Source organism: Erythrolamprus reginae, chromosome 1 (genome assembly GCF_031021105.1).
Source record: "Erythrolamprus reginae isolate rEryReg1 chromosome 1, rEryReg1.hap1, whole genome shotgun sequence".
NCBI classification, from domain to species: domain Eukaryota; kingdom Metazoa; phylum Chordata; class Lepidosauria; order Squamata; family Dipsadidae; genus Erythrolamprus; species Erythrolamprus reginae.
Window position 1 is genome coordinate 374,678,281 of NC_091950.1, and position 24,876 is coordinate 374,703,156.

General features: G+C 43.0%; 1 protein-coding gene across 7 annotated transcripts in view; it reads left to right on the forward strand.

Moving 5' to 3' along the window:
• ANAPC1 (anaphase promoting complex subunit 1) overlaps window positions 1-24,631 on the forward strand; it is an 84,965-nt gene extending 60,334 nt beyond the window's left edge. For 6 of the 7 annotated variants that reach the window (XM_070734627.1, XM_070734626.1, XM_070734624.1 and 3 more), the window contains exons 36-48: window positions 77-167; window positions 2,329-2,382; window positions 11,087-11,280; window positions 13,245-13,331; window positions 14,797-14,914; window positions 16,298-16,375; window positions 17,091-17,158; window positions 18,185-18,323; window positions 19,605-19,691; window positions 20,706-20,801; window positions 21,136-21,334; window positions 23,216-23,350; window positions 24,271-24,631. In XM_070734627.1, coding sequence (XP_070590728.1) covers window positions 77-167; window positions 2,329-2,382; window positions 11,087-11,280; window positions 13,245-13,331; window positions 14,797-14,914; window positions 16,298-16,375; window positions 17,091-17,158; window positions 18,185-18,323; window positions 19,605-19,691; window positions 20,706-20,801; window positions 21,136-21,334; window positions 23,216-23,350; window positions 24,271-24,386 — 1,462 coding nt within the window. In that variant the 3' untranslated portion in view covers window positions 24,387-24,631. The remainder of the gene's footprint in view (window positions 1-76; window positions 168-2,328; window positions 2,383-11,086; window positions 11,281-13,244; window positions 13,332-14,796; window positions 14,915-16,297; window positions 16,376-17,090; window positions 17,159-18,184; window positions 18,324-19,604; window positions 19,692-20,705; window positions 20,802-21,135; window positions 21,335-23,215; window positions 23,351-24,270) is intronic. The other variant, XR_011557521.1, reaches the window with a different exon arrangement.
• Window positions 24,632-24,876: the final 245 nt, after the last annotated feature.

Consider the following 24,876-nt stretch of genomic DNA (forward strand, 5'->3'; position numbering starts at 1 on the left):
ATTGAGGAAATGCAGTGCACTATGATTAATCCTTCACACTATTTCAAAAACTTTTATATTAACTGTTTCTTTCTAGGCAGGCTCACGTCTATATCATTGCTGGTTCCTGTTTGTCCCTGGGTTTTCGATTTGCTGGTTCAGAAAATCTAGCTGCATTTAACTGTTTGGTAAGTAGATTGGCGGCTAATTAGTATTTGATGTGATCTATGCAGCTGGGACATTTTGCAAGTCCAGAGAGCATTGACGCGTCAGACTTCATGAATACAAGGATACCTGGGGAAATCCAATGTCAGCATGCACAAATGTTGATAGTAGAACAAGGCAGCTCTCCTTTAGCTCATGGCTGAATTAATGGTGGAGGTCTGGGATAAATGCTCACTGATTCTTTTAGCTTACTTGAAACAATATTTTAAAAAGTCACAGCAAATAAATCTAAACTCTTTCCAAGAAAAGTTTGAAGGTTTTCTTAAGGAAATATATCTAGTATTAATTTGCTTGATTTTTCAGCAACTTTTGAGCTCTGAGTTTTGCTAGTTAACTTAGATAAGAAAAATATCTGTTTTTTCTTAATATGTAGTGCTGTTCCATAGCAGAGGTCTTCAAACTTGGCAACTTTAAGACTTGTGGACTTCTCAAGCATAGCTGGCTGGAGAATTCTGGGAGCTGAAGTCCACAAGTTTTAAAGTTGCCAAATTTGAAGACCTCTGTTCTATAATAATACAATTGCCTTCTTTTAAACCTTTCTCTCTGACTCTCCACAGAGTCTTTCCGCAAGGCTTACTTTTCCCCAAATTCTTGTTGCTGTCTAGGGATAGTAAAAATTCCTCCAGAACATCTGGATAACACTGAGTTGGGGAAGATGAAATCAGTCATCTCCTCTCTCCCAAACATTTTATTAACTTAAATACAAAATTCAAAAGTAAATGAATGAGCAATGAGGAGGGAAGGGAAGTGGGGAAGAGAAGTGAGGAAAGGTAGGAAAAAGAAAAAGCATTGATTTCCGACACACGGTAAAATAAGGCATCAAATCACATCTTTTCCTTTTTCCATAATAATATGAGCCAGTCATTTCTATAAAGATCTATCAATCTAATCTATAAAACCTGAAGTCAAAGTTATGTTCTTTTCCACATCAAGCGTGAAACACAGAAGCGGTTTCCTGGTGGAAACAAATTCACTTATATTCTTTTTTTTCAGTGTTCCCTTGACTTTCGTGGGTCCGACATTTGCGAAAGTCTATACCACGGTTTTTCAAAAAAATATTATTAAAAAAATACTCCGTGGTTTTTTTGCACACCAAGGGTTTTCCAGGGCCGCCCGATGTACTATACTGTGCGTTTTAACTCTCCTCCTCCCACTCCAGCCATCCTGCTTCTTTAAATAAAAGCTCCGCTTCCGCCCCAGCCTCCCGATCCCTCCTCTTTAATTCTCGGAATGTTGGTACGCTCAACTTGAAGCCTTACTGCTGCCCGCCACAGCAAGCGCAGCAAACCCCCCAGCTTGCCGCCCCATTGCCCCTGTGGGTTCTGGGAGTAAGTACAATCAGGAATGGAGAAGGGAGGGGGAGGAAGGAAGGGAGCATCTCTACTTCGGGGGAATTTGACTTTTGCGGGCGGTCTTGGAATGTATCCCCTGCCAAAGTCAAGGGAACACTGTAGTCAGTTTTGCCATTTCGGCCAACTCCATCAATTTTTGCAGCCCTTCTTCCGTGGCAGGTATCAAAGGGTTTTTCCATTTTTGCACATAAAATAGTCTTGCTGTTGTCAATATGCATAATAATAAAGTTCAATTTTTTTTCTCCAGATCTTTTTACATTACCCCCAAAAGGAAAAACTTTGGTTTCATTTCTCTCTCCGTTTTCAGGATTTGGGGTATTAATGATACTCCAAAATATTTTTTTTATTACATGTCCATCATAGATGATAAAAAGTCCCTTCTTTATTCTTACACTTCAACATACCTTTATACATCTTAGAAAGCTTATCTGATATTAAGAACCAGCAATACATCATCAAATTACCATATATTTCAGACTATAAGACGTTCTTGAATATTAGACTCACCATGATTTCTAAGAGGTAAACAAGAAAAAAAAAGTTTTTCCCCTCTCTGGACCCCAGGAGCATTCTGCAGGCCTCCTAAATCTTCTGTGCATCCCATTTTTGCAAAAAAACCGGACAGTTTCCTTATGACGGAAATTTCCTTATGAGTAGCATTGTAGCAGAAGGTCTAGTTTGCGTGATTGGAATCTCTGCGTTCTCTTTCCATTCGATGCTTGTTTTTTTCATTGCCACTATATATTTCTTCATCTTGAATTTCTTTTTCTAGTTTGCATTTGCAAAAGACTTCATGAAGTGTTTATCGTCAGCTACAGCTTCCATTGTAAGTTTCTTTACATTCATTACGGTGTTAGTAAAAGTGAAGTTTTATACTAGTTTTGCTTGTTAAATCAGTTGCGGTTTATTAGATCATCAAACTAGCTCACTGAAAATTCTGTGCTGCCTTATTTTTCAATGTCCATGCACACATATCTAAAATAATAGTAATAATAAACTCCACCAGTTGCTTCAGTTATATGAATGTAACAGACCACATTTTTGGAAGTATAAGATGCACCTAGATTTTGGGGAAGAAAACCAGAAAAAAATATCTGCCTCTGCCTCCCAGCAAACAGCACAGATGATATGCACTGTTTGCTGTGTATTTCTGTGCATGTGTGCCTGACCCATAGAAATAGTAAAGAATTGTAACCACACTAACAACTCCCAATTATTTAAATAGATCTACTCCAAGAGGGTGAAAACCTGGGTGCATCTTACACACCGAATGTAGTCCCACACAGCCACTCCCGCCGTTTGATTTCTGCCTCCCAGTAATTTGTCTCACCCATGATCGGAGCTCCGGGCTGCACTTTTGGCCTGCAAGTTGTGGCCAGGAGGAGGAGGAGGTGTAGCAACCACTGTGTAAGGCAAGAGTGGTGGGCGGTAGAGTTGGGAGCCAGGCTGAGTGGGGCAAGCCAGCTTGCGGTCCCCAAGAGGCGCAGGCCGCACAGGTTTGGCTGAACCCACTCGTACCCAGACCAGAGCATTGGTCCAAGGGTGGCAGATCAGCAGCAGCTATAGCTGACTGCCCGTAGCACGAGGCTGGCAGGAGGAGGAGGAGCCGCCACTGCCTCTGCAAAGGCAGGGCACTCATGCTGGGAAAGGTTGATCCAAAATGGGGTGTGGGGGTGTATGCGCAGCGGACGTGTGCATGCTCGGTGTGGGATTCATGCACGGTATGGGTGCATACATATGTGAGTGTGTAAGTGTGCGCATGCACAGGGGGTGCACATTGTATTATGGGTGCTAGCACATGGGAGTGGTAGTGTGCGCATGTATGCCCTTTTGGCACACAGCAACAAAAAGGTTTGCCATCACTGCCATACCATATTGCTTCCTGCCTGCAGCCTGAATCAGCTGATGGTCTGTTGTTTGTGCTAATCAAGCTGTGCGCTGTTTTCTACAAGGAGGCAAATTACTGGGAGGCAGAAACCAAAGGGTAGGAGTGGCTGCACAGGATTACATTCCGTGTATAAGACGCACCCAAGTTTTCACCCTCTTTTAGGTGGGGAAAAGTGTGTTTTATACTCTAAAGCATACGGTATTCTTTCTGGAAAGTATCAGATTTTTTTTTAAGTAGATAAGGTGTAAGCCATATACTTAAAAAAGAAAGAATTTTATGTCTTAGCATTATTAATAACATTGTCCCTCCATTTTAGTAGGAACCTTTGGAGGTCCTATCAAATTATTAGGAAAGCCTCATTATGCAGGATAATCATAATAAATAAATATTGAGGTCTATTAGACATGTAGTGGAACCATATGCTATATAAAGTAACTCTGGAGTGGGGCGGGGGGGGGAGAAGAGGCAGGATAAATAAAAATAATGCATTTAGGATGGGTGCATTATTATTAGCAACTAGAATGATTAAAGGCCTGGAGACTAAAACATGAAGAACGGTTACAGGAACTGGATATAGTTAACCTAGGGCAGTGTTTCCCAACCTTGGCAACTTGAAAATATCTGGACTTCAACTCCCAAAATTCCCCAGCCAGCATTCACTGGCTGGGGAATTCTGGGAGTTGAAGTCCAAATATCTTCAAGTTGCCAAGGTTGGGAAACACTGGCCTAGGGACAAGAAGGACTAGGTGTGACATAGCAGTATTCCAGTATTTGAGGGGCTGCCACAAAGAAGAGGGGGTCAACTTATTTTCCAAAGCACCAGAAGGCAGGGCAGGAAACAATAGATGGAAACTAATCAAAGGGAGATATAACCTGGAATTAAGGAGAAATTTTCTAACAGTGATGACAATTAACCAGTGGAACAGCTACCCTTCAGAAGTTGTGGGTTCTTCATCACTGGAGGTTTTTAAGAAGAGACTGGACAGCATTTGAGATTTTTCAGGCTAGTAGGAATTCATACTCCTCTCAAAAAGTAATATCCACTCTCTTTTTCCCAAGGCTTTTTAATTTTAGCAACTTTATTTACAATAAATAACTACTAATATTGCTAGTCTTAAATAATTGGCAACACAAATCGCTTGATCATTACTGTTCTGTCTGGGTTCCCCCAGACCTCAACACCAACTGGAAAAAACAGCCAGACACTCTGGTAAAAGCCAAAAGTAGTTTCTAACTGGAAAAAATAAGCACAGAGGAAAACCTGTTCTTCCCAACAGACAGGATATAATACGGTACAGCAGGGTCCTGATGTCCAGACAATACAGCAAGCTTCTTGCTGGCACCCCCCCCCAAGGTTTCAATAGTCAAAGGCACAAACCAGGATTCCAAGACGCCAAAGTTCACAGTCAGGTCCCACGACTCTCAAAGATAAAACTCCACAAGCCAGGAAGGGTGGGTCTGCCTTTTAGCCTTTCCCAAGAGCACCACACCCAAACCCAGCTGCTGCCACTTTAATGCTGAAAGTATTTAGCCAATTGACTCCGTCTCTGAGTAGCTCTTCGTTGTCGCAGATCAATTATGGCTTGTGCACTTTCCTCTAAGGAATCCAGGCTGCTTGCTGGGGAGAGCTCCCCCTGGTGGGACTCTGGCTGTCCTCCCTCTTCTTCAGCCTGGGATTCCTCCTCGTCTGTCTGCACCTCCTGTTCCTCAGCCTCTCCCTCTGAGCTGGAAACCGACAGAAGGTCAGCCGTTCCCGGAGGGGCCTCAGACGGAACCACAACACCATCCCCCCGCGGAAGGCCCCTCCCCACCTGCCAGCGGAGAGGACGCGGTCTCTGAGGGAACTGGGCGTGAAAATCCCGAATAAGGTCGGGAGCGTCCAACAACGCCGCTTCCACCCAGGAGCAATCATCAGGGTCCCCCTCCACCCATTGCACCTTGTACTGGAAGCAACCGTCCACCCAACGGGAATCCACAATGTCATGTACCATAGCTTCAGGGAGGTGGTCACGAACACACGGGGCAGGAAACACGGGAACATTGGGACGGAGCGGACAATCGGGAGGAACAGGGACTAACAGTGAACGGTGAAACACAGGGTGAACCCGCAAGTTGGCCGGCAGGGTGAGCCGATAGGCTACCGGATTGATCACCCGCTCAACGGGAAAAGGACCCAGGAACCGGGGATCTAATTTGTGTCGGGGTAATTCAGAGGCTACGTATTTCGTGGACAGCCACACCTGATCCCCCACCACCAAGGGGGGCACATCCCGTCTGGAGCGATCAGCCACCCTCTTGTAGTCCTCCTTGGCTTTATTCAGGTACCTCTTCACCATTTCGTGGACCGCCTGCAGCTCCGAGAGAAAGTCCTCAGCAGCAGGCACCGGGGAATCTAGGAGGGTCAAGGGAAAGAAGCGAGGGTGGAAACCATAATTTGCGAAAAAGGGCGTGAGCCGGGTCGATGAGTGGCGGGAGTTGTTAAAAGCGAACTCCGCTACAGGGAGGAACCGGGACCAATCAGTCTGGCGATCCGCCACGACACACCTCAGGTATTGCTCCAGTATCCCTATAACTTTTTCTGTGCCTCCATCGGTCTGGGGGTGCTGCGTCGATGCGAGGCACACGGACACATTCAGGGCCGACATCAATTCCCGCTAAAACCGGGCTGTGAATTGTGTTCCCCTATCAGAGACCACTCGATCCGGGAGCCCATGTAACCTAAACACGTGGCTGATAAACATTTGAGCCGTGAGTTGGGCAGTGGGCACCCTAGTGCAAGGTACAAAATGGACCATCTTGGTGAGCATGTCCATCACCACCATGACTACCGTGAAGCGAGCAGAGGAAGGCAAATGAGTTACAAAGTCAATGGACACGGCACCCCAGGGTCTCTCAGGCGTGGGCAAAGGTTGCAGTAATCCCGGTGGGGCTCCAGTCACCCCCTTGGCCGTACGACACCGGACACAGGTGGCCACATAGGAACGCACATCATCTTGGATGCGTGGCCACCAGAATGTCCGAGAGACCAGCTCCAATGTTTTGAACAGGCCAAAATGCCCCGCCACTGGACAGTCATGACACTGGGTCATAATCAACCCTCTCACTGGCCCGGCGGGAACATACAGCTGCCCCCGGTACCGAAGCAGACCGTCTTGAAACGTCCAGGGGGAATTGGGTGTTAACTCCCGCACTCTCTGCGCTACAAACCCATCCTCCCGCTGCGCCTCCCGTAAACGGCGACGCAAGTCCACTGGGTCCTGAGTGGCAGCCAAAGCTGCAGGGGGTAAAACTGTCTGCAGAGGAGCTGGCTCCTTCGGGTGCGTGTACTCGGGCTTGCGCGACAAGGCATCTGCTCGAGGGTTCTGGGCACTGGGAGTGTACCTGATGCGGAAATTGAACCGCGCGAAAAAGAAGGACCAGCGGATCTGTCTCTGGTTTAACTTCCGAGCCGTCTGCAAATACTCGAGGTTCCGGTGATCCGTCCGTACCTCGATTTGATGACGGGCCCCCTCCAGGTAATGCCGCCAATGCTCAAAGGCAGCCTTCACTGCTAAGAGTTCCTTCTCCCAAATAGTATAATTCCTTTCCGAGGGAGACAATTTCCGGGAGAAGTAGGCACACGGAAACAACATGTCACCGGGACGATGGGCTTGGAGGAGCACTGCACCAACCGCTACATCTGAAGCGTCTGTTTCTAACACAAACGGCCGAGCGGGATCAGGATGGCGCAGAAGCGGTTCCGCCATGAACGCCGCTTTCAGGGCATCAAAAGCCCGCTGTTCCGCCTCCCCCCAACCAAACGGGACTTGTTTTTGTAACAACCGAGTCAAGGGCGTGGTTAACGTGGCATACCCCGGAACAAAAGCCCGATAGTAGTTCGCAAACCCCAAAAGACGTTGTACGTCTTTCACCCGTCGTGGAGGTTGCCAAGACTGAAGTGCGGCCACTTTGCCCGGGTCCATGGAAATGCCACCTGGAGACAAAATGTGCCCAAGGAATTCGACGGTAGTCTGGAAGAATTGGCACTTCTCCAGCTTGGCATACAAATGCTGCTCCCGCAACCGGAGCAGGACCCGGCGCAAATGGTTCAAATGCAAGGCATGGTTCGGGGAATACACTAAAATGTCATCAAGGTAAATCACCACAAAATGGTCCAACATGTCCCGGAACACGTCGTTCATCAGATGTTGAAACACGGCCGGGGCGTTGGTGAGGCCAAATGGCATCACTGTATATTCAAAGTGGCCGTAACGCGTGCCAAACGCTGTCTTCCATTCATCCCCGGCCCGCATCCGGACCAAATTGTACGCACTGCGCAAATCGATTTTGGTGAATACCGTTGCCGTCCGCAACCGGTCCATGAGTTCAGGGATCAAGGGCAAGGGGTACCTATTCCGCACCGTGATGGCGTTAAGGCGGCGATAGTCACAGCAGAGGCGAAGATCGCCCGTTTTTTTTTTCACGAACAAAACAGGGGCAGACAAAGGGGACTTGGATGGCCGAATAAATCCCTTGGCCAAATTCTTCTCCACAAACTCCTTGAGGGCCACAAGCTCCGGCTCGGACATGGAGTACAAACGACCAGCCGGGAGCTTGGCGTCAGGGAGCAGGTCGATGGCACAGTCATACGTCCGATGCGGTGGTAGCCGATCCGCCTCCTTCTCGTTGAACACATCGGCGAATTCCTCGAGGCAACGGGGTAATTGGATCGCGGGAACTACTGGGCCGTGGGCTGCGCACACATGTCGGTGATGGTCCACGCACTGCAAACTGGAGAATGTGACCAGGTTCTGGGACCACACCACATGCGGGTCATGTGCACGCAGCCATGACAACCCCAACACGAGGGGAAAATGAAGCCCCTTGGTAACATAAAACTGTAAGGCCTCCTCATGAGTTCCGATGCACATCCGCACCGGCAGGGTCTGGAAACGGATGGGACCAGCCAGCAAAACCCGCCCATCGATAGTCTCCACAGTTAATGGCGGGGTAACAGGACAAAGGGGCAAGGAATGACGTTGGGCAAAGGCTTCGTCCAAGAAGTTCGTCGTCGCCCCCGAATCCACGAGGGCCAACGCGGGATAAGTCCGAGTCCGTTGCGCGATATGCAGAGTCACCGCAAGCGTCAGGTGTCGAAACGGTCCGAATTCGGGAGTCGTGGAGTCAGAAGAAAGTGGGATCCCCGCCCGACCTAGTATTGCCACCAAGCCGGGCCCCCCTCGTTTCCCGATCGTTCCGGCGACGGAGGACATCCAGACGAAGGCCCCGCCATCGGAGAGTTCAGGGCAGGGACGGGGACACAAGGGGTTGTCTCCTGTAACTGCACAGGGGACGCCATGGGAAGCACGGGAGAACTGTAGGGTACGGGAACGACGGCAGCCACCGTGCTCCGCCTCTTGTGGGGACAAACGACAGCAAAATGTCCCGGGCCCCCGCAATAGAAGCACAACCCAGCTGCCCGCCGACGCCCTCGTTCCTCCGGGGTCTGTCGGGGTCGGGCGTAACTCACGTCCATCGGCTCCCCGGCAGCAACACGATCCATCAGGCGTGGAGGCAGCGCTGGTGAAAAACGTCGGGGCGCAGGGACCGGAGCCGGGGTGCTTACGGTCGACAACCCCCGCCGCGGAACAGGTGTCGGCGGGACGCCTGACGCACGGGGGTTGGACCGTCCCGCTCGACGGACTTCCCTGGCCAACAGCCTGGCCTCTATTGCCAAGCAATGCCGCTCCAAAGCGTCCAACGTGCCGGGCATCACCTCATGCACCAGTTCGTCCAACATCGTGTCTGATAGTCCATCCTGAAAGGCCTCGATCAGGGCAGCCTCATTCCACTGGACTTGCCCGGCCAGAGACCGAAAGTCAGCCATATAATCCGCCAGGGGGCGCGAACCCTGGCGTAATTGCTTCAGCGCCCGCGTGGCCGTCTGCTCCTGCACCGGGTCCGCAAATTGGTGACGCAGCAGGTCACAGAAAGCGTTGTAGTTCTGGAGTAGGGGGTCATCCCGGGCCAGGTAAGGTGCCACCCACGACGCTGCAGGGCCAGCCAACAAACTACACAGAAACGCCACCTTGTGGTCATCCCCTGGGAAGTGCATCATCTGAGCGTTGATAAAAAGCTGCACCTGGCTCTGGAATGCAGAAAACAGCCGCCGGTCCCCCCAGAACTTTTCCGGCATCGCCACAAAACATTTCCTTCTGGGCAAAGGTGCTGGAGGAGGTACCACAGGTGCCGCCTGGGGTGGGGCCGCCTGGGACAAAACCTCCACTTGGCGTTGTAATAACAGGACTGTCTGGGTCAACTGAGCAATGTCCCCTCGCAACTCTGCAAAGACAGCCTGCATGTCAGCTGCAGAAACATCCATGGTGGCAGGCAAAAACAGGAAGCCAACAAGCAAAAGATGTCCAACAAGGAACCAGCAGCAGAGAGCAAGAAAAAAAACAACCAAACCACCCCTCCAAAATGAGCACCAGGTGTCTGGTGGTTGGTGGAGTTTTATACTGTTCTGTCTGGGTTCCCCCAGACCTCAACACCAACTGGAAAAAACAGCCAGACACTCTGGTAAAAGCCAAAAGTAGTTTATAACTGGAAAAAATAAGCACAGAGGAAAACCTGTTCTTCCCAACAGACAGGATATAATACGGTACAGCAGGGTCCTGATGTCCAGACAATACAGCAAGCTTCTTGCTGGCACCCCCCCCCCCAAGGTTTCAATAGTCAAAGGCACAAACCAGGATTCCAAGACGCCAAAGTTCACAGTCAGGTCCCACGACTCTCAAAGATAAAACTCCACAAGCCAGGAAGGGTGGGTCTGCCTTTTAGCCTTTCCCAAGAGCACCACACCCAAACCCAGCTGCTGCCACTTTAATGCTGAAAGTATTTAGCCAATTGACTCCGTCTCTGAGTAGCTCTTCGTTGTCGCAGATCAATTATGGCTTGTGCACTTTCCTCTAAGGAATCCAGGCTGCTTGCTGGGGAGAGCTCCCCCTGGTGGGACTCTGGCTGTCCTCCCTCTTCTTCAGCCTGGGATTCCTCCTCGTCTGTCTGCACCTCCTGTTCCTCAGCCTCTCCCTCTGAACTGGAAACCGACAGAAGGTCAGCCGTTCCCGGAGGGGCCTCAGACGGAACCACAACAATTACTAGGGACAATTTCTCCTTTAGCTGCTCTGTTTAGATTGCGATGGACATTTTTTGTTGGCTGGGAGCTGGTGTTTTTATTATTATCTGTCAGGGGATGTAATTATATGGCTGTAATAAAGTAACATTACTGGGGGATGGAGGCAGATTTTCAGCTTATTTCTTTCAGTGTTTAGATAATGGGGAAGAAGTTTAACATTTAATACAAAGCTAGATTTGTGCCTAGAAAATAAAAAAATCTGATGGTTAAAATCATTATTTTCCTACTGAATAATGATGGAGTGATCCTGGGTACCAGGTTTTAGTGCCTATGTACAGGATGTGGGTTGCTTATAATCGGTATAAATGATTTTTTTTCAAAGTAAGTGGTGCGGAAGTTGGTGTGCTTTATATAGTCTGTCATTTGCTAAAATTAGTTTCTCTAAAGATTGCAATCTTGCCAGCTTAGAAGCATGTTTAGAATGTGCAAAAGTAGGTATAAAAAAACAATCTCTTCCATATTTCCTAGGCTGGACACTATAACCTAGAGACTTGTCTGAGTGTGGTGTTGCTTTCTCTTGCAATGGTGATGGCAGGATCTGGGAACCTGAAGGTTCTTCAACTCTGTCGTTTTCTACACAAGAAGACCGGTGGAGAAATGAACTATGGATTCCATATGGCACACCATATGGCTCTGGGACTCCTCTTTCTGGGAGGAGGAAGGTAATCTGTGATTTGAAAAAGAATCTTCTGCTCCTTAATCTTTTATATTTCCATGCATATAAACATCCAGAACAAAACCCCTGAAGAATCTAAAATCCCTTTGCAATTAACCTTGGTATACAGATAGGCTGCAAAGAAGGATATAGATCTTTGTGTCCACTGTATTGCTTTGTTATATGAAGGTAGGATAATCATAGCATTGCGAGAACACCAGTCTTTAGATTGGTGTTTTGTTCAAGAAGGAACAAAAATATGGAAACATTGAAAGGGATCTTATAAGACCATTTTCAGTAATGGCACTTTCTCCAGTGGTCTTTCACTGCTTTTTCACTTAATAAGACTATGTATACATTTTATCTGATATTTATGTGTTCTACTTTCTCACCTTTATGGTGTAATTCTTGGTAATTTTTAAAAACCACATCCCCTTGTATTGGTTTTATTGTTTATCATCATGCTGCATAATCCAAAGTACAGATACAAGAATTTTTTACATTAATATTATGTAAAAAATAAATAAAAGTAGAATAAAGAGCAGGATTGAGTAACATTACAGTGACCCAGAAGCTTTGGTTTGATGATCTAAGTCTTTCCTTGTGTCTTGCTGTAGTAATTTCAAATTCTTTCAAAAGCTAATTTCCTACAAGAAAAATAAACTATGCAGAATATGTTTCTGTAAATATGTTTAATTAAAGAATAGAATGGAATGGAATTCTTTATTGGACAAGTGTGATTGGACACACAAGGATTTTGTCTTTGGTGCATATGCTCAGTGTATATAAAAAGACAAGATACATTAGTCAAGAATCATGATAATGATAGTCATAGGATACAAAGAAGCGATCAAGTCATAATAGGAAACAATATCAATATAAATTGTAAGCAAATAAGTTACAGTCATGCAGTCATAAGTGGGAGGAGATGAGTGATAGGAACAATGAGAAGACTAATAGCAATAGTAATGCAGCCTTAGTGAATAATTTGTCAGTGTTGATGTAATTATTTGTTTAGCAGAATTATGGCGTTTGGGGGAAAAACTGTTATTGTGTCTGGTTGTTTTGGTGTACGGTGCTCTATAGTATTTTTTTGAGGGTGAGGAGTTGAAACAATTTATGTCCAGGATGCGAGGCACTATAAATATTTTCACAGCCCTCTTTTTGACTCGTGCGGTATACAGGTCCTCAATGGAAGGCAGGTTGGTAGTAATTGGTGGGTTATTTTTTTTTGCAGCTCTAATTATCCTCTGAAATCTGTCTTGTTGGGTTGCAGAACCAAACCAGACAGTTATAGAGGTGCAGATGACAGACTCAATAATTCTTCTGTAAAACTGTGTTAGCAGCTCCTTGGCCAGTTTAAGCTTCCTGAATTGGCACAGAAAGAATATTCTTTGTTGTGCTTTTTTGATGACGTTTTTGATGTTAAGTGACCAATTTAGGACTTGAGATATGATAGAACATAGAAATTTGAAGGTCTCTACTGTAGATATTGTGTTGTCTAGTGTTGTAAGAAGTTATAGTACCACCATTTCTATGGTTTTTAGTGTATTCAGTTCCAGATTGTTTCGTTTGCACCATGAGGCTAGTTGTGAGTCAGTCATGAAGAAAAACATATTTGGTTAATAAAAGTTGACAATGACTTGATGGCATCTAATAAATTTTAAAAAGAAAGCCAATCAGGATTGAGCTATTCTTCCATCTGTCCATGTAAAGAAAGCATATTTTGCAAATTTTGAATGAAATCCCTGTCATCTCCATTTAAAAGCTGTTGGCTAATAGGGCTAACAAAACCTTTTTCTATGATGCCTATTAAGTTAATTTGGCAAGATGTCCGAGTAGTCTTGTAGTCCTTTGTAGCCTTTCATTGGCGTAGAACTGATATTATGGTCATTATAAGTTGGGATCATATTTTGGCTTGACAAGGAAATGCCTTGTACTGACTCATGGGAAAATATTGTTTCTTTGCAGATATTCACTTAGCACTTCAAATTCATCAATTGCTGCTCTTCTTTGTGCACTCTACCCTCATTTTCCGGTTCACAGTACTGATAACAGGTAAAGGGAACTATTTTGGAAGTACATTTAAAATCTAATGCTAGAAATAATTTGGCCTGATACATTTGGCAAACTGGGTTTCAACCTGTAATGTCTAGGGCATACAAATTTAATAAAAATAAAGCAATCTTGAAATTTTTATGTAGTAATTGCAGAGATCTAGAGAAAGCCTAACATTTTGATCTCTCTGCTAGGTCTTCAATTATTTAAATGTATTGGCTGCCCAATTCCATATTTACTTAATATTGTTTAATAAATGGAATAATTTTCACTAGGTGTAAAGAAGACTTGGGGCAGATTGTGGAAGGAAGAGGAAATATGAAAAAGCTGTAAAACATCATGGAATTAGAAACATTTTATTTTTTCCATATGTACCATGCAAAGAGAGACAGAATCTAATCTGATAACATTAAAGTTCTACTATCGGAATAATCACATTGAACTTCTGTGTGCCAAACTGGCCAATGATATTCACCAACTCTAAAATTCAATTAATTCTGTGGCTGGGTATTTACAGCCTCTGCAGCCTATAAATACTAATAAACTAAAACTACAAGCTTTATAGGTTTATAACAATGAATCTTTCTAAGTAAATGAATGAATGAAGCATATATTTTATTTCAGTTAAATGAAACTGAAGGTCTAATATCTATCAGTCTCCATACTAGCACAATTGTCCTCTGGCTAAGGAACAAATGTGTTATTGTCCCCACCCCCTATCTCCCAGTCTATCTCGTAGGAAAAAGAAATGTTACAACTCAGAAATCTTTGTGGTGTGCATTTTTGCCTTCACCCATATAATTCTACCAATTCTAATTTCAGATGTTTTAATTCGAAATTTATCTTTGATAACTTCTCAAGGCTCTCCAGAGCATACTTCTTTTCTCAATAACTATGGAATTTGGATCACTTTGAAAAAAAGTGTTTCACAGACCACATCTCTCCAAAAAGTAGGATGGAAAGGATATTTACTGTATTTTTCAGAGTAGAAGATGCCCCGGAGTATAAGATGCACATTAGTTTTTGGAGAAGAAAATAGGGAGAAAATAATCTGCTTACTACGTAATTCATCTGGCTAGTCTTTAGTCTAGTTAGCTTGAACATATTAGTTTGCTGGTTTTGAGTGCATGTGCTTGCTTTTTATTCCCTGGTTGGGGATAAAAAACAATTTTTAAAACACTTCACTTCTCCCTTCATAGAGAGAAACAATGAAAAAAGCAGGCAAAGGAAAGATCACTTAGTTAGCAAAGCACAAAAGATCATGTTAGCACCTTGTTAGGGCTGAAAAAAACCTTAGTAAAAGCTACATTCTGAGTATAAGACGCACCCAACTTTTCAGTCTCTTGGGGGAAGAAAAGGATGCGCCTTATACTATCAAAAATACGATAAATGGATTTTTGTCTATTCATGAAGGATGAATGGATACAGAAAGAAACACAGCTTAGATTATTTCTCCTCTGCACAGGTATCATCTTCAAGCCTTGAGGCATCTCTATGTCCTGGCAGCTGAACCCAGACTCCTTGTTCCTGTGGATGTAGATACAGATATTCCTTGCTATGCATTGCTGGAGGTTACCTACAAGGCATGTACATTTTGTCACACATAGAAAAAAAAAAGGTGTTATTGTCTGAAATGCAGGAGATAACTCTTCCACAGTTGTTGACCTCTGGTTAGGGCAGATGAAATTACTGCATAGCGCTGCCTGACTTGGAGAAAGCCATGCTATCTAGCTATTCTTTGAAAGAATGTCAGGGTTGGTAACTCAACAATTAGTATTTTGAGTGAGGAAATCAAAACGTTTTCAAAATGAAAAAGGATGTTTCAATAAATAATCCAAGGCATGTAATATCTTTGTAAAACATTACAAAGTTATTACGCATCTTGTTAATATAATGTAAAACATTAGACTATCAAAATTGTTATGTAGCTGGTACAATTTAAACCACTATTCATCACTAAAAGTTAATCCCAGGGATCACCCTGCCTCTTGGAACATTTGGTGGGTTCCAATTGTATTAGCTTAAAGCAGACTGCTTCATCTTTTTACGCTGGGAATAAACTTTGATATAATTTTCAGATCTCAGGGAACTCCTGCATTAAGAATATCTCCAATTCACAGTACGTTTATGTGATCATTAAGTCGTGGATGTAATCATCCAATAATAATTGTCAAAGTGCAAAGTTTTAAAAATGGGGATGTTTTTTCCTATCAAAATCTCTCATAGAACTACTTCTGACCTCTTGTGGAGCTCCAGGGTCCTGCAGATCCTGTTAAGAAAGGTTGGCTTAAAGAAACAGCCCTACATAATTTGGCACACCCTTAAGATAAACACATGAAATGAAGGATACGATTCTGAAGAACAGAGGATATCTGCAGGATCAGCGCATTACTGTATTTTGTAGTAGGGCGGCTCACAACAACATAAACAGTGTACAAATCCAATTTTTAAAAATACAATTTAAAACCCTTATAATAAAATAATCACACAATCCAATCAAACCATACACCAACCTTGACAATTGGTGTGTGTGTTAATTTCCCCATGCCTAGCTGCAGGGATGAGTTTTTAATGACTTATGAAAGACGAGGAGGGTGGGACAGTCCTAATCTCTGGGGGGGGGGGATTGGTTCCAGAGGGCCGGGGCCACCACAGAGAAGGCTCTTTGTAGTAGGGAGGATTAAAACACTGTCCCTGGAAGTTTATATGGCAGAAATATCCCATGATAGGAAATCTTTAAAAAGTAGATTTTTCCATGTACTGTAATCCGTCTGCTTTCTTGAAACCAGATTGCTTCATCCCATGCGATTTAGCAAATATCTTTCATGCCTGTAATGAGAAAAGTGGTATTTTGAATTTAAGATGGGCGCTCTACAGGTTCCATCTAAGGCAGCTTATGTAGTTTGTGAATGTTTCCTGCTTCTACATTTCATAACTCTTGCATAAAACGGTTTTGTATTTCAAAGGGAACTCAGTGGTATGAAGAAACAACTGAGGAACTTATGGCACCCACCCTTCTCCCTGAACTTCATTTACTGAAGCAGGTAATAATAATAATAATAATAATAATAATAATAATAATAATAATAATAATAATAATTTATTCGATTTGTATACCGCCCCTCTACGAAGACTCGGGGCGGCTCACAACAACATAAACAGTGTACAAATCCAATTTTTAAAAATACAATTTAAAACCCTTATAATAAAATAATCACACAATCCAATCAAACCATGCACCAACCTTGACAATTGGGGTGTGTGTTAATTTCCCCATGCCTGGCAGCAGAGATGAGTTTTTAATGATTTATGAAAGGTGAAGGAGGGTGGGGCAGTCCTAATTTCTGGGGGGAGTTGATTCCAGAGGGCTGGGGCCACCACAGAGAAGGCTCTTCCCCTGGGTCCCGCCAGACGACATTGTTTAGTCAACGGGACCTGGAGAAGGCCAACTCTGTGGGACCTAATTGGCCGCTGGGATTCGTGCAGCAGAAGGCGGTCTGGGGGGTATTCTGGTAGGTAGACAAGACAATTCTGTTTTGCAAAGTGACTGACATGTAGCTCTTAAGCTGCCACACTTGCAGATAGCATTTCTGAGAATGCATGTTTAAGAAGATGATACTTTCTTCAAGGGCAATACATCATTTGCCAGGAGGAGGGATTCTTTAGAAAGTATGGGGACTTCCTATGAAATGAGGAACTTGAAGGGTTTTTTTTTGTAATCTTATCAATATCTACAATTTCAATTTGTTATGCTTCCAGATCAGAGTCAAAGGTCCCCGATATTGGGAATTGCTGATTGATTTAAGCAAAGGGGTGCATCAATTAAAGTAAGTGTTATGGTGAACATTCTGAATAATTTATTTATTTATTAGATTTCTAGGCTGCCCTATTCCTCGGACTCAGGGTGGCTCACAACAAAATAATACATAACATGTAGAAACCTAACATTTAAAAACATACTAAAACCCTAATTTCTTTAAAAAAAACCAATCACTCAATTCAGGCAATCAAACTTGAATTCATTCATCGGCTGGGGCTAGATGTTAGTTTTAGCAGCTCCAAGCCTGTCGCCAAAGATGGCTCTTTAGACTCTTGCATAAGGCAGGGATGATGGGGGCAGTGTGAATCTCTGGAGGGAATTAGTTCCAAAGGGCCGGAGCCACCACAGAGAAAGCTCTTCCCCTAGGCTCCATCAGGTGACATTGTCTGGCTGACGGGACCTGGAGAAGATCCATTCTGAGATCTAATCAGCTGTTGGGATACATGAGGCAGCTGCACACTGTCTTGCAATTTTATTGGCTTTGGAGAAATGTTGGAACCCAAATATAAACAGCTGTTTGTCTATGGAGATTCTCAGTCATCCAGTTCAACCATCTAGTTCAGTTGCCTCTTGAAAAAGCACTTTTGAGACAAACAGCTGTTTGCTTTTTAAGTGTGCTACAGATAGTATTCAACATCGTCATTCTCTCAATGACTTATTATTGGTCCTTAAAGTTACTGCTGTTGTGGCACCATCACAGTCACATGATCAGAGTTCAGGCACTTAGTAATGTGTGTGAGTTTAGGACCATAGGGGTACTTTAATTCTCTCCAGCCACTATTTCCTCCTTTCTATGCCGTTAGCCTTCCATGTCCCGTGTCTGCCCCCTGTTGTCCTAGCCGATTTTTACTATGTACTTAGTATATTGAAGTATTTAGCATTATATTGAAGTATACTTAGTATACAGAAATATTTGTGCTGTACCATCCATTCTTAAATTACACCAGCAACCATTCAGAGCGTATCTTCTTGCACTGTTTGTACAAAAATAATAAAATAGTTTAATTCAGTATTTCCCTCTTTCTCCCACCAGATCAATTCTTTCAAAGGACGGTGTTCTCTATGTAAAACTGAGAGCTGGGCAGCTTTCCTACAAAGAAGACCCCAAGGGCTGGCGAAGCTTACTAGCACAGACTGTAATGCACAGAAAAACAGATGCCTATGCAGTAAAGGTAGCTCTTTCCCCCCTTTGAAATTACCATGCTATGAGCTACCATCTAATCTACCAGCAATGATGCTAGATAACACATTTTCCATTTTGAAATATATATATATATTTAATTAAAATATGTTCATTAGAAAACTGAATTGGGTAATGGAAAATGAATTCAGAGATAATGGTAGAAAGAAAGGCAGGTGCCAGAAGATTAATAGTCCCTGCAAAGTACAGGGATGCCTCGTTTTATTAAGCTTCACTTTATTGGTCTTTGCAGATATTGGTATTTGCAGACTTCTTTTACAAGACCCTGTAAGCCTGCTGAAGGCTTAGATAATTATTAGCATTTTTAGTAATTAAGGTATGTGCATTTCTTTAGACATAATGCTATTGCACACCTAACAGACCACAATACTTTTACATGCACTGGGAAACCTGAAAATTGTGTAACTTGCTTTATTGTAGTATACTGGAACCAAATCTGCAATATCTCAGAGGAATGGCCTGGCATCCAAACAGAAATTTCTGCATCATATCCCTTTTTTATTATGTAACCTTATTTTTTATATTTCTCTAGAATCAGTTTAAACTAATAACTGTTTTGACTAATGTACAGTCACAGCAAGAATTAGAGTGCCTGGTTTTGGTTAGGCAGGCATAGGCTACCATGGTTAGGGCCCCCTTTTGACACGGCGCCAGGCCATCTTAATCAAGCTGATGTTTTGGGGTTGCCCGCCTGCCCATATAGGGTTTAATAATCAGCGCCTTGAATTGCACCTGCATAACAGAAATGGAATGCTGGATGGGGTGGGGGAGACAGATCTATCTCTGATAGTGAAACATTGGAACTGCCACCCAAAAAAACCCCTAAGCCCACTTCTTGAAAAGTTAGACTCTAAGCAGTGTCTCGTGATTTCATGTGACAGGAAGAATCATTTTGAATATACCATGTCCAACATAGTACTATTTAGAGCTTTATATGTAATAACTACTATTCTGAATTGGGCTTGGAAGTTTATAGATTATTAATGCAATGGCTTAAGAAAAAATGCTAGGTTGACAAAGTGCATCTGCAGTGAGATCAGTGTATTCTATACTGACTGCACCACCACACAGAGTGTACTCCATTGGTTTAAACAGGTGGAGATGAAGGTATGAGTATTTTTCAAGATGTTCTTCTTACCAAGAAACCGATGGTGCAGGGTGGTGGTGTGTAAGATGTAATTTCTCATAAAGAATAAGAGTTTGCAACCAAAAAAGGGAAATCTTCTAATTTCAGGTATCATTTTATTTTTAGCCAGAAGCTATTTCTGCTTTCACATCTGATCCAGCGCTGCTTTCATTTGCTGACTATTTTTGCAAGCCAGCTGCAACTATGGGGCAAGTACGTTGTCAGGTGTAAACCTAGCTGGGAAAATGGGGGAAGGTGTGTAAGGGAATTGATTATATTGGTCAAAAATTCTGAAGGATTTCCCAGGTATATTGAACCACAATTCCCATAACTGGCAGCCAGCTGAACCACTGCTGTGTAAACACAGAAAAGTTCCATTTATTATCAGAGCCATGTCTGGATTCTTGAACAGTGGAATTCACTTCCCTAATTATTTAGGTTAAAGTTCATTTCCACAACCCCGCACCCACAAATGCATCACATGTACCAATCCGGGGAAGGGCATGCTGGCTTCTTCCTTGTTCAGTCTATCTAGGGCCCTGCACAAAGAATGTGCCATGGTGCCAATCTCTCTCTCTCTCACTCCTCCAATATCACTATCGCTGTTACTGTCACGTGGCCTGACACCTGGTTAAAGACATAATTGCGAACACTTATGTTGCCATCACCGAAGCTCTGAAAATGCCAAGGGAATTGGTTTCTCCTAAAATACACTGCTCAAAAAAAATAAAGGGAACACTTTAAAAACAGAATATAACTTCTGTGAAATCAAACTGTCCACTTAGGAAGCAGCACTGATTGACAGTCAATTTCACATGCTGTTGTGCAAATGGAATAGTTGTGTAAATGAAATATTCAATATTTCATTCATTCAGATCTAGGATGTGTTATTTGAGTGTTCCCTTTATTTTCTTGAGCAGTATATTTCCCAACTATGATGAAATAGTTAATATCTATACACACACTGCATTTTAAATTAATGAATAAAGGATTCATTATTTTGCATTTAATTTTAGCTTTCTGGTATTGGGATCCAAGAAGAATATGTGATTCAAGTCTATAGATGGAAAAAAATTGAACTGAATGCTGCATTCTAATCTAGATAGTGTAGAACAGAAAATACTTTTCTGTTGTGCAGAAACTTGGAATTGGACAAATTAGAAGAAAAGCACAAATGTTTAACAAAGTAGATGGCATGCTTTGTAAAATATATTTTTCTTGCTTCAGAAACAGGAAGTTTTTGACCTCTTTTCATCCATTCTGTATGAGTGTGTTACTCAGGAGAATCCAGAGATGTTGCCAACTTACATAGCAATTGATCAGGTATTTTTTCCTCTAATCAACATGTGTTCTTATTCATTCATACATACACACACCTTCTAGTTTAAAGAAAACAAACATTAAGTACATTTGCAATCTACATTTATTTTGAACTCTTGAATTATGCTTTAAAAAACGACTTTTAATTATTCTCAGTCACATTTTATTTTTATGCCTTCTACAATTCAACAAGTTTCCATTATTATCTGTAACAAATACATATCTGAGAAAAATCACATTCAGTGAAACACTATCATCTTGTGATAATTATCTTACACGTAACTCTTTTGCCCCTAATGTATTAATTTAATTCCATCTTCATTTCCTTTCGTGCTAGGCTGTGAGAAGATTAGAAAAAAAGGAAATGTCTGAAACATTTGATTTGTGGCAGATAAAATTGGTTCTAGAGTTTTTTAATTCCAGAAGTCATCAGGAAAGAATAAGGAAAAATCCACGTGCAGGACTTTTCATGAATTCAGAATTTTTACCTGTGATGAAGTGTTCTATAGATAATACCTTGGATCAGTGGCTGCAAGGTAAAACTTTCCTTATTTAAGGCTACGCTAAGTTCTTTAAATTGAAAATGGTTTCTATCCTAGAAATCTGACTTTAATCCTAGAAATGAAGAAAAGTAACATGGTGATTAGAAACCCAGTTCTCTGTTGGTGCATAGTGAGGATGGAGGCATAGGCATACAAGGGAAGTGTCAGTATGTACAAGGCAGTTTATTTATTATTATTTATTTATTTATTATTTAGATTTGTATGCCGCCCCTCTCCGCAGACTCGGGGCGGCTCACAGCAGGATACAACAATTCATGACAAATCTAAATATAATTTAAAATATTTTTTAAAAAACCCATATTTCTAAACAAACATACACACAAACATACCATGCATAAATTGTACATGCCCGGGGGAGGTGATTCAGTTCCCCCATGCCTGACGACAAAGGTGGGTTTTAAGGAGTTTACGAAAGGCAGGGAGAGTAGGGGCAGTTCTAATCTCTGGGGGGAGTTGATTCCAGAGAGTTGGGGCCACCACAGAGAAGGCTCTTCCCCTGGGGCCCGCCAACCGACATTGTTTAGTTGACGGGACCCGGAGAAGGCCCACTCTGTGGGACCTAATCGGTCGCTGGGATTCGTGCGGCAGAAGGCGGTCTCGGAGATATTCTGGTCCAGTGCCATGAAGGGCTTTAAAGGTCATAACCAACACTTTGAATTGTAACCGGAAATTGATCGGCAACCAATGCAGACTGCGGAGTGTTGGTGAAACATGGGCATACCTAGGTAAGCCCATGACTGCTCTCGCAGCTGCATTCTGCACGATCTGAAGTTTCTGAACACTTTTCAAAGGTAGCCCCATGTAGAGAGCATTACAGTACTCGAACCTCGAGGTGATGAGGGCATGAGTGACTGTGAGCAATGAGTCCCGGTGCAGATAGGGCCGCAACTGGTGCACCAGGCGAACCTGGGCAAAGGCCCCCCTCGCCACAGCTGAAAGATGGTTCTCTAATGTGAGCTGTGGATCGAGGAGGACGCCCAAGTTGCACACCCTCTCCGAGGGGGTCAATAATTCCCCCCCCAGGGTGATGGACGGACAGATGGAATTGTCCTTGGGAGGCAAAACCCACAGCCACTCCGTTTTATCTGGGTTGAGTTTGAGTCTGTTGACACCCATCCAGGCCCCAACAGCCTCCATACACCGGCACATCACTTCCACTGCTTCATTGACTGGACATGGGGTGGAGATGTAAAGCTGGGTATCATCAGCATACTGATGATACCTCACCCCATGCCCTTGGATGATCTCACCCAGCGGTTTCATGTAGATATTGAATAGCAGGGGGGAGAGGACCGATCCCTGAGGCTCCCCACAAGGGAGAGACCTCGGAGTCGACCTCTGACCCCCCACTAACACTGACTGCGACCGACCGGAGAGGTAGGAGTAGAACCACTGGAGAAGAGTGCCTCCCACCCCCAACCCCTCCAGCCAGTGCAGAAGGATACCATGGTCGATGGTATCGAAAGCCGCTGAGAGGTCAAGAAGCACCAGGACAGAATATAAACCCCTGTCCCTGGCCCGCCAGAGATCATCCATCAACGCGACCAAAGCAGTTTCCGTGCTGTAACCGATCCTGAAACCCGACTGCTGGGTTGAGATTAGCTGAAGGAAAAAACACACTTTGGAAAAAATTAAGAGGTGCTTCTCTATTAATGATGTGGAATCCATAATGAATACATTTTCATTGGTAATTGAGAGAAGAAAGAGGAAATGGGTAACGTGATAGTGAAAGGTATAAAATGTCACAGAGGAAGAGAGCTGGTTTGGTAGAATTTTGAACAGAACTCTACTTTCCAAGATTTGGTGCAGATCCCATTCATATCCCCTAAAATATCTCCCTTGTGTTTATTTCAGCTGGTGCTGATATTTGTTTACATTCCTATTTAAGTGGACAACCTATTGATGAAACTCAATTAAGTATGTTGGCGTGTTTTCTTGTATATCATTCAGTCCCAATTCCAGGACAGCTGTTAGCTGGAGGTTTGGAAGGTAAATTTACCATTTTGGTCCTTGTAAAAATATTTCAACACAAAGGAAACTCACATTTTATATTTGGAACATATTCCAAATCTACTGATTTGTATTGATTTAGACTATGACTCCTTTTAGCTGAATGGTTGTCTCAGCTTTCAGAGCAAATGCCTTAGCATTTCTGGTAAATATCAGGAACTGAAGCACTTATTAGGAAAAGCCAATAAAATTTAGTTCATTGAGTTGCAATACATCATTAAATCACTATTGTAGAATTTCATTGCATTCTGAAGCATACGTCACCTCTTGCAAGAGAGAGAATGAATTTATGATAGAGTAGATAAAGACTAGACCATTTAATATTGTTGGATGAATAAAACCCAATAGGCTAGAGAAGGCATAAAGCCTCGTTTTTAAAGCATGGTGATTTGTACACTAAATGTATTAAGTCATAGTAAGATCTATGAACCCTGTCAAAACGTGCCTATTGAGTGTCTTGTGTTTTAAATAATAGAAAAATCAAAACTGTTGTACATCACCAAAGAGCTAGACAGGTAGTCCCCAACTTATGACCACAACCGAGTCTAAATTTTTGATTGCTAAGCGAGACAGCGGTGAAGTGAGTTTTGCATCATTTTATGACCTTTTCTGCACAGTCGTTAAAGTAACCCAGTTGTTAAGTGAAGCTGGCTTAGTCAGTGACTTTGTCAGAAAGTTGCAAAAAGGACACTGCAACCCTGATAAATATGAGACAGTTGCCATGTGTCTGAATTTGAAAAATATGAAAAACAGTCATCACTTTTTTCCAGTGCCGTTATAACTTTGGTCACTAAACTATTGTAAGTTGGGGACTACCTGTTTTTGTTTCTAATACATAGCCTTTTTGCATGTTATCTGCTTACAGCTGGAAACTTGTTTTCTCTCAAAATATTTTCTAGGTTGTACACGTTTTTCAGAGCTTCTCTTGAAATTCAAACTACTGAAGATGCCAGTTCGGGCCCTGCTGAGGCTTGCACCTCTTTTGCTGGGAAATCCAGAGGCCATGACTTTGTGAAAGGAATTTACACAAGACTGACTTAGCTGAGTCACCAAACACAGTTCCAATGTGGTACTTGACCTGGAATGAAAGATACATAGCAAAGATACAGCTTTGCTTTCAAGTTCACAAATTTTTCCATTCCCCTTTTATGTTTTCAGAGCGATCAAGAGAGGTTTATATATTGTTGGATGGCTGACATGCCAGTACAAATGAATACATCTACTTTTGTAAATAAAATTTGTTTGCCAAAAAAAAAAAAAGGTCTCGATGATACAGTTGAAAAATAGACCATCTGGATGTAAAATATTAGATCCATGCAGTGCAGCTTTTTTGCCCAATGGCATTTAATCATGCCTAATTTTAAAAAAACGTAACAAATAAAAGGGATGGTTAATAGTTTTGAATTATGGGAACTGGTAGGGAAGATAAGTAAATACCACCCTAGAATGGATACATTGCATGCAAACATACCATATTTTTCAGAGTATAAGATGCACCTTAGTTT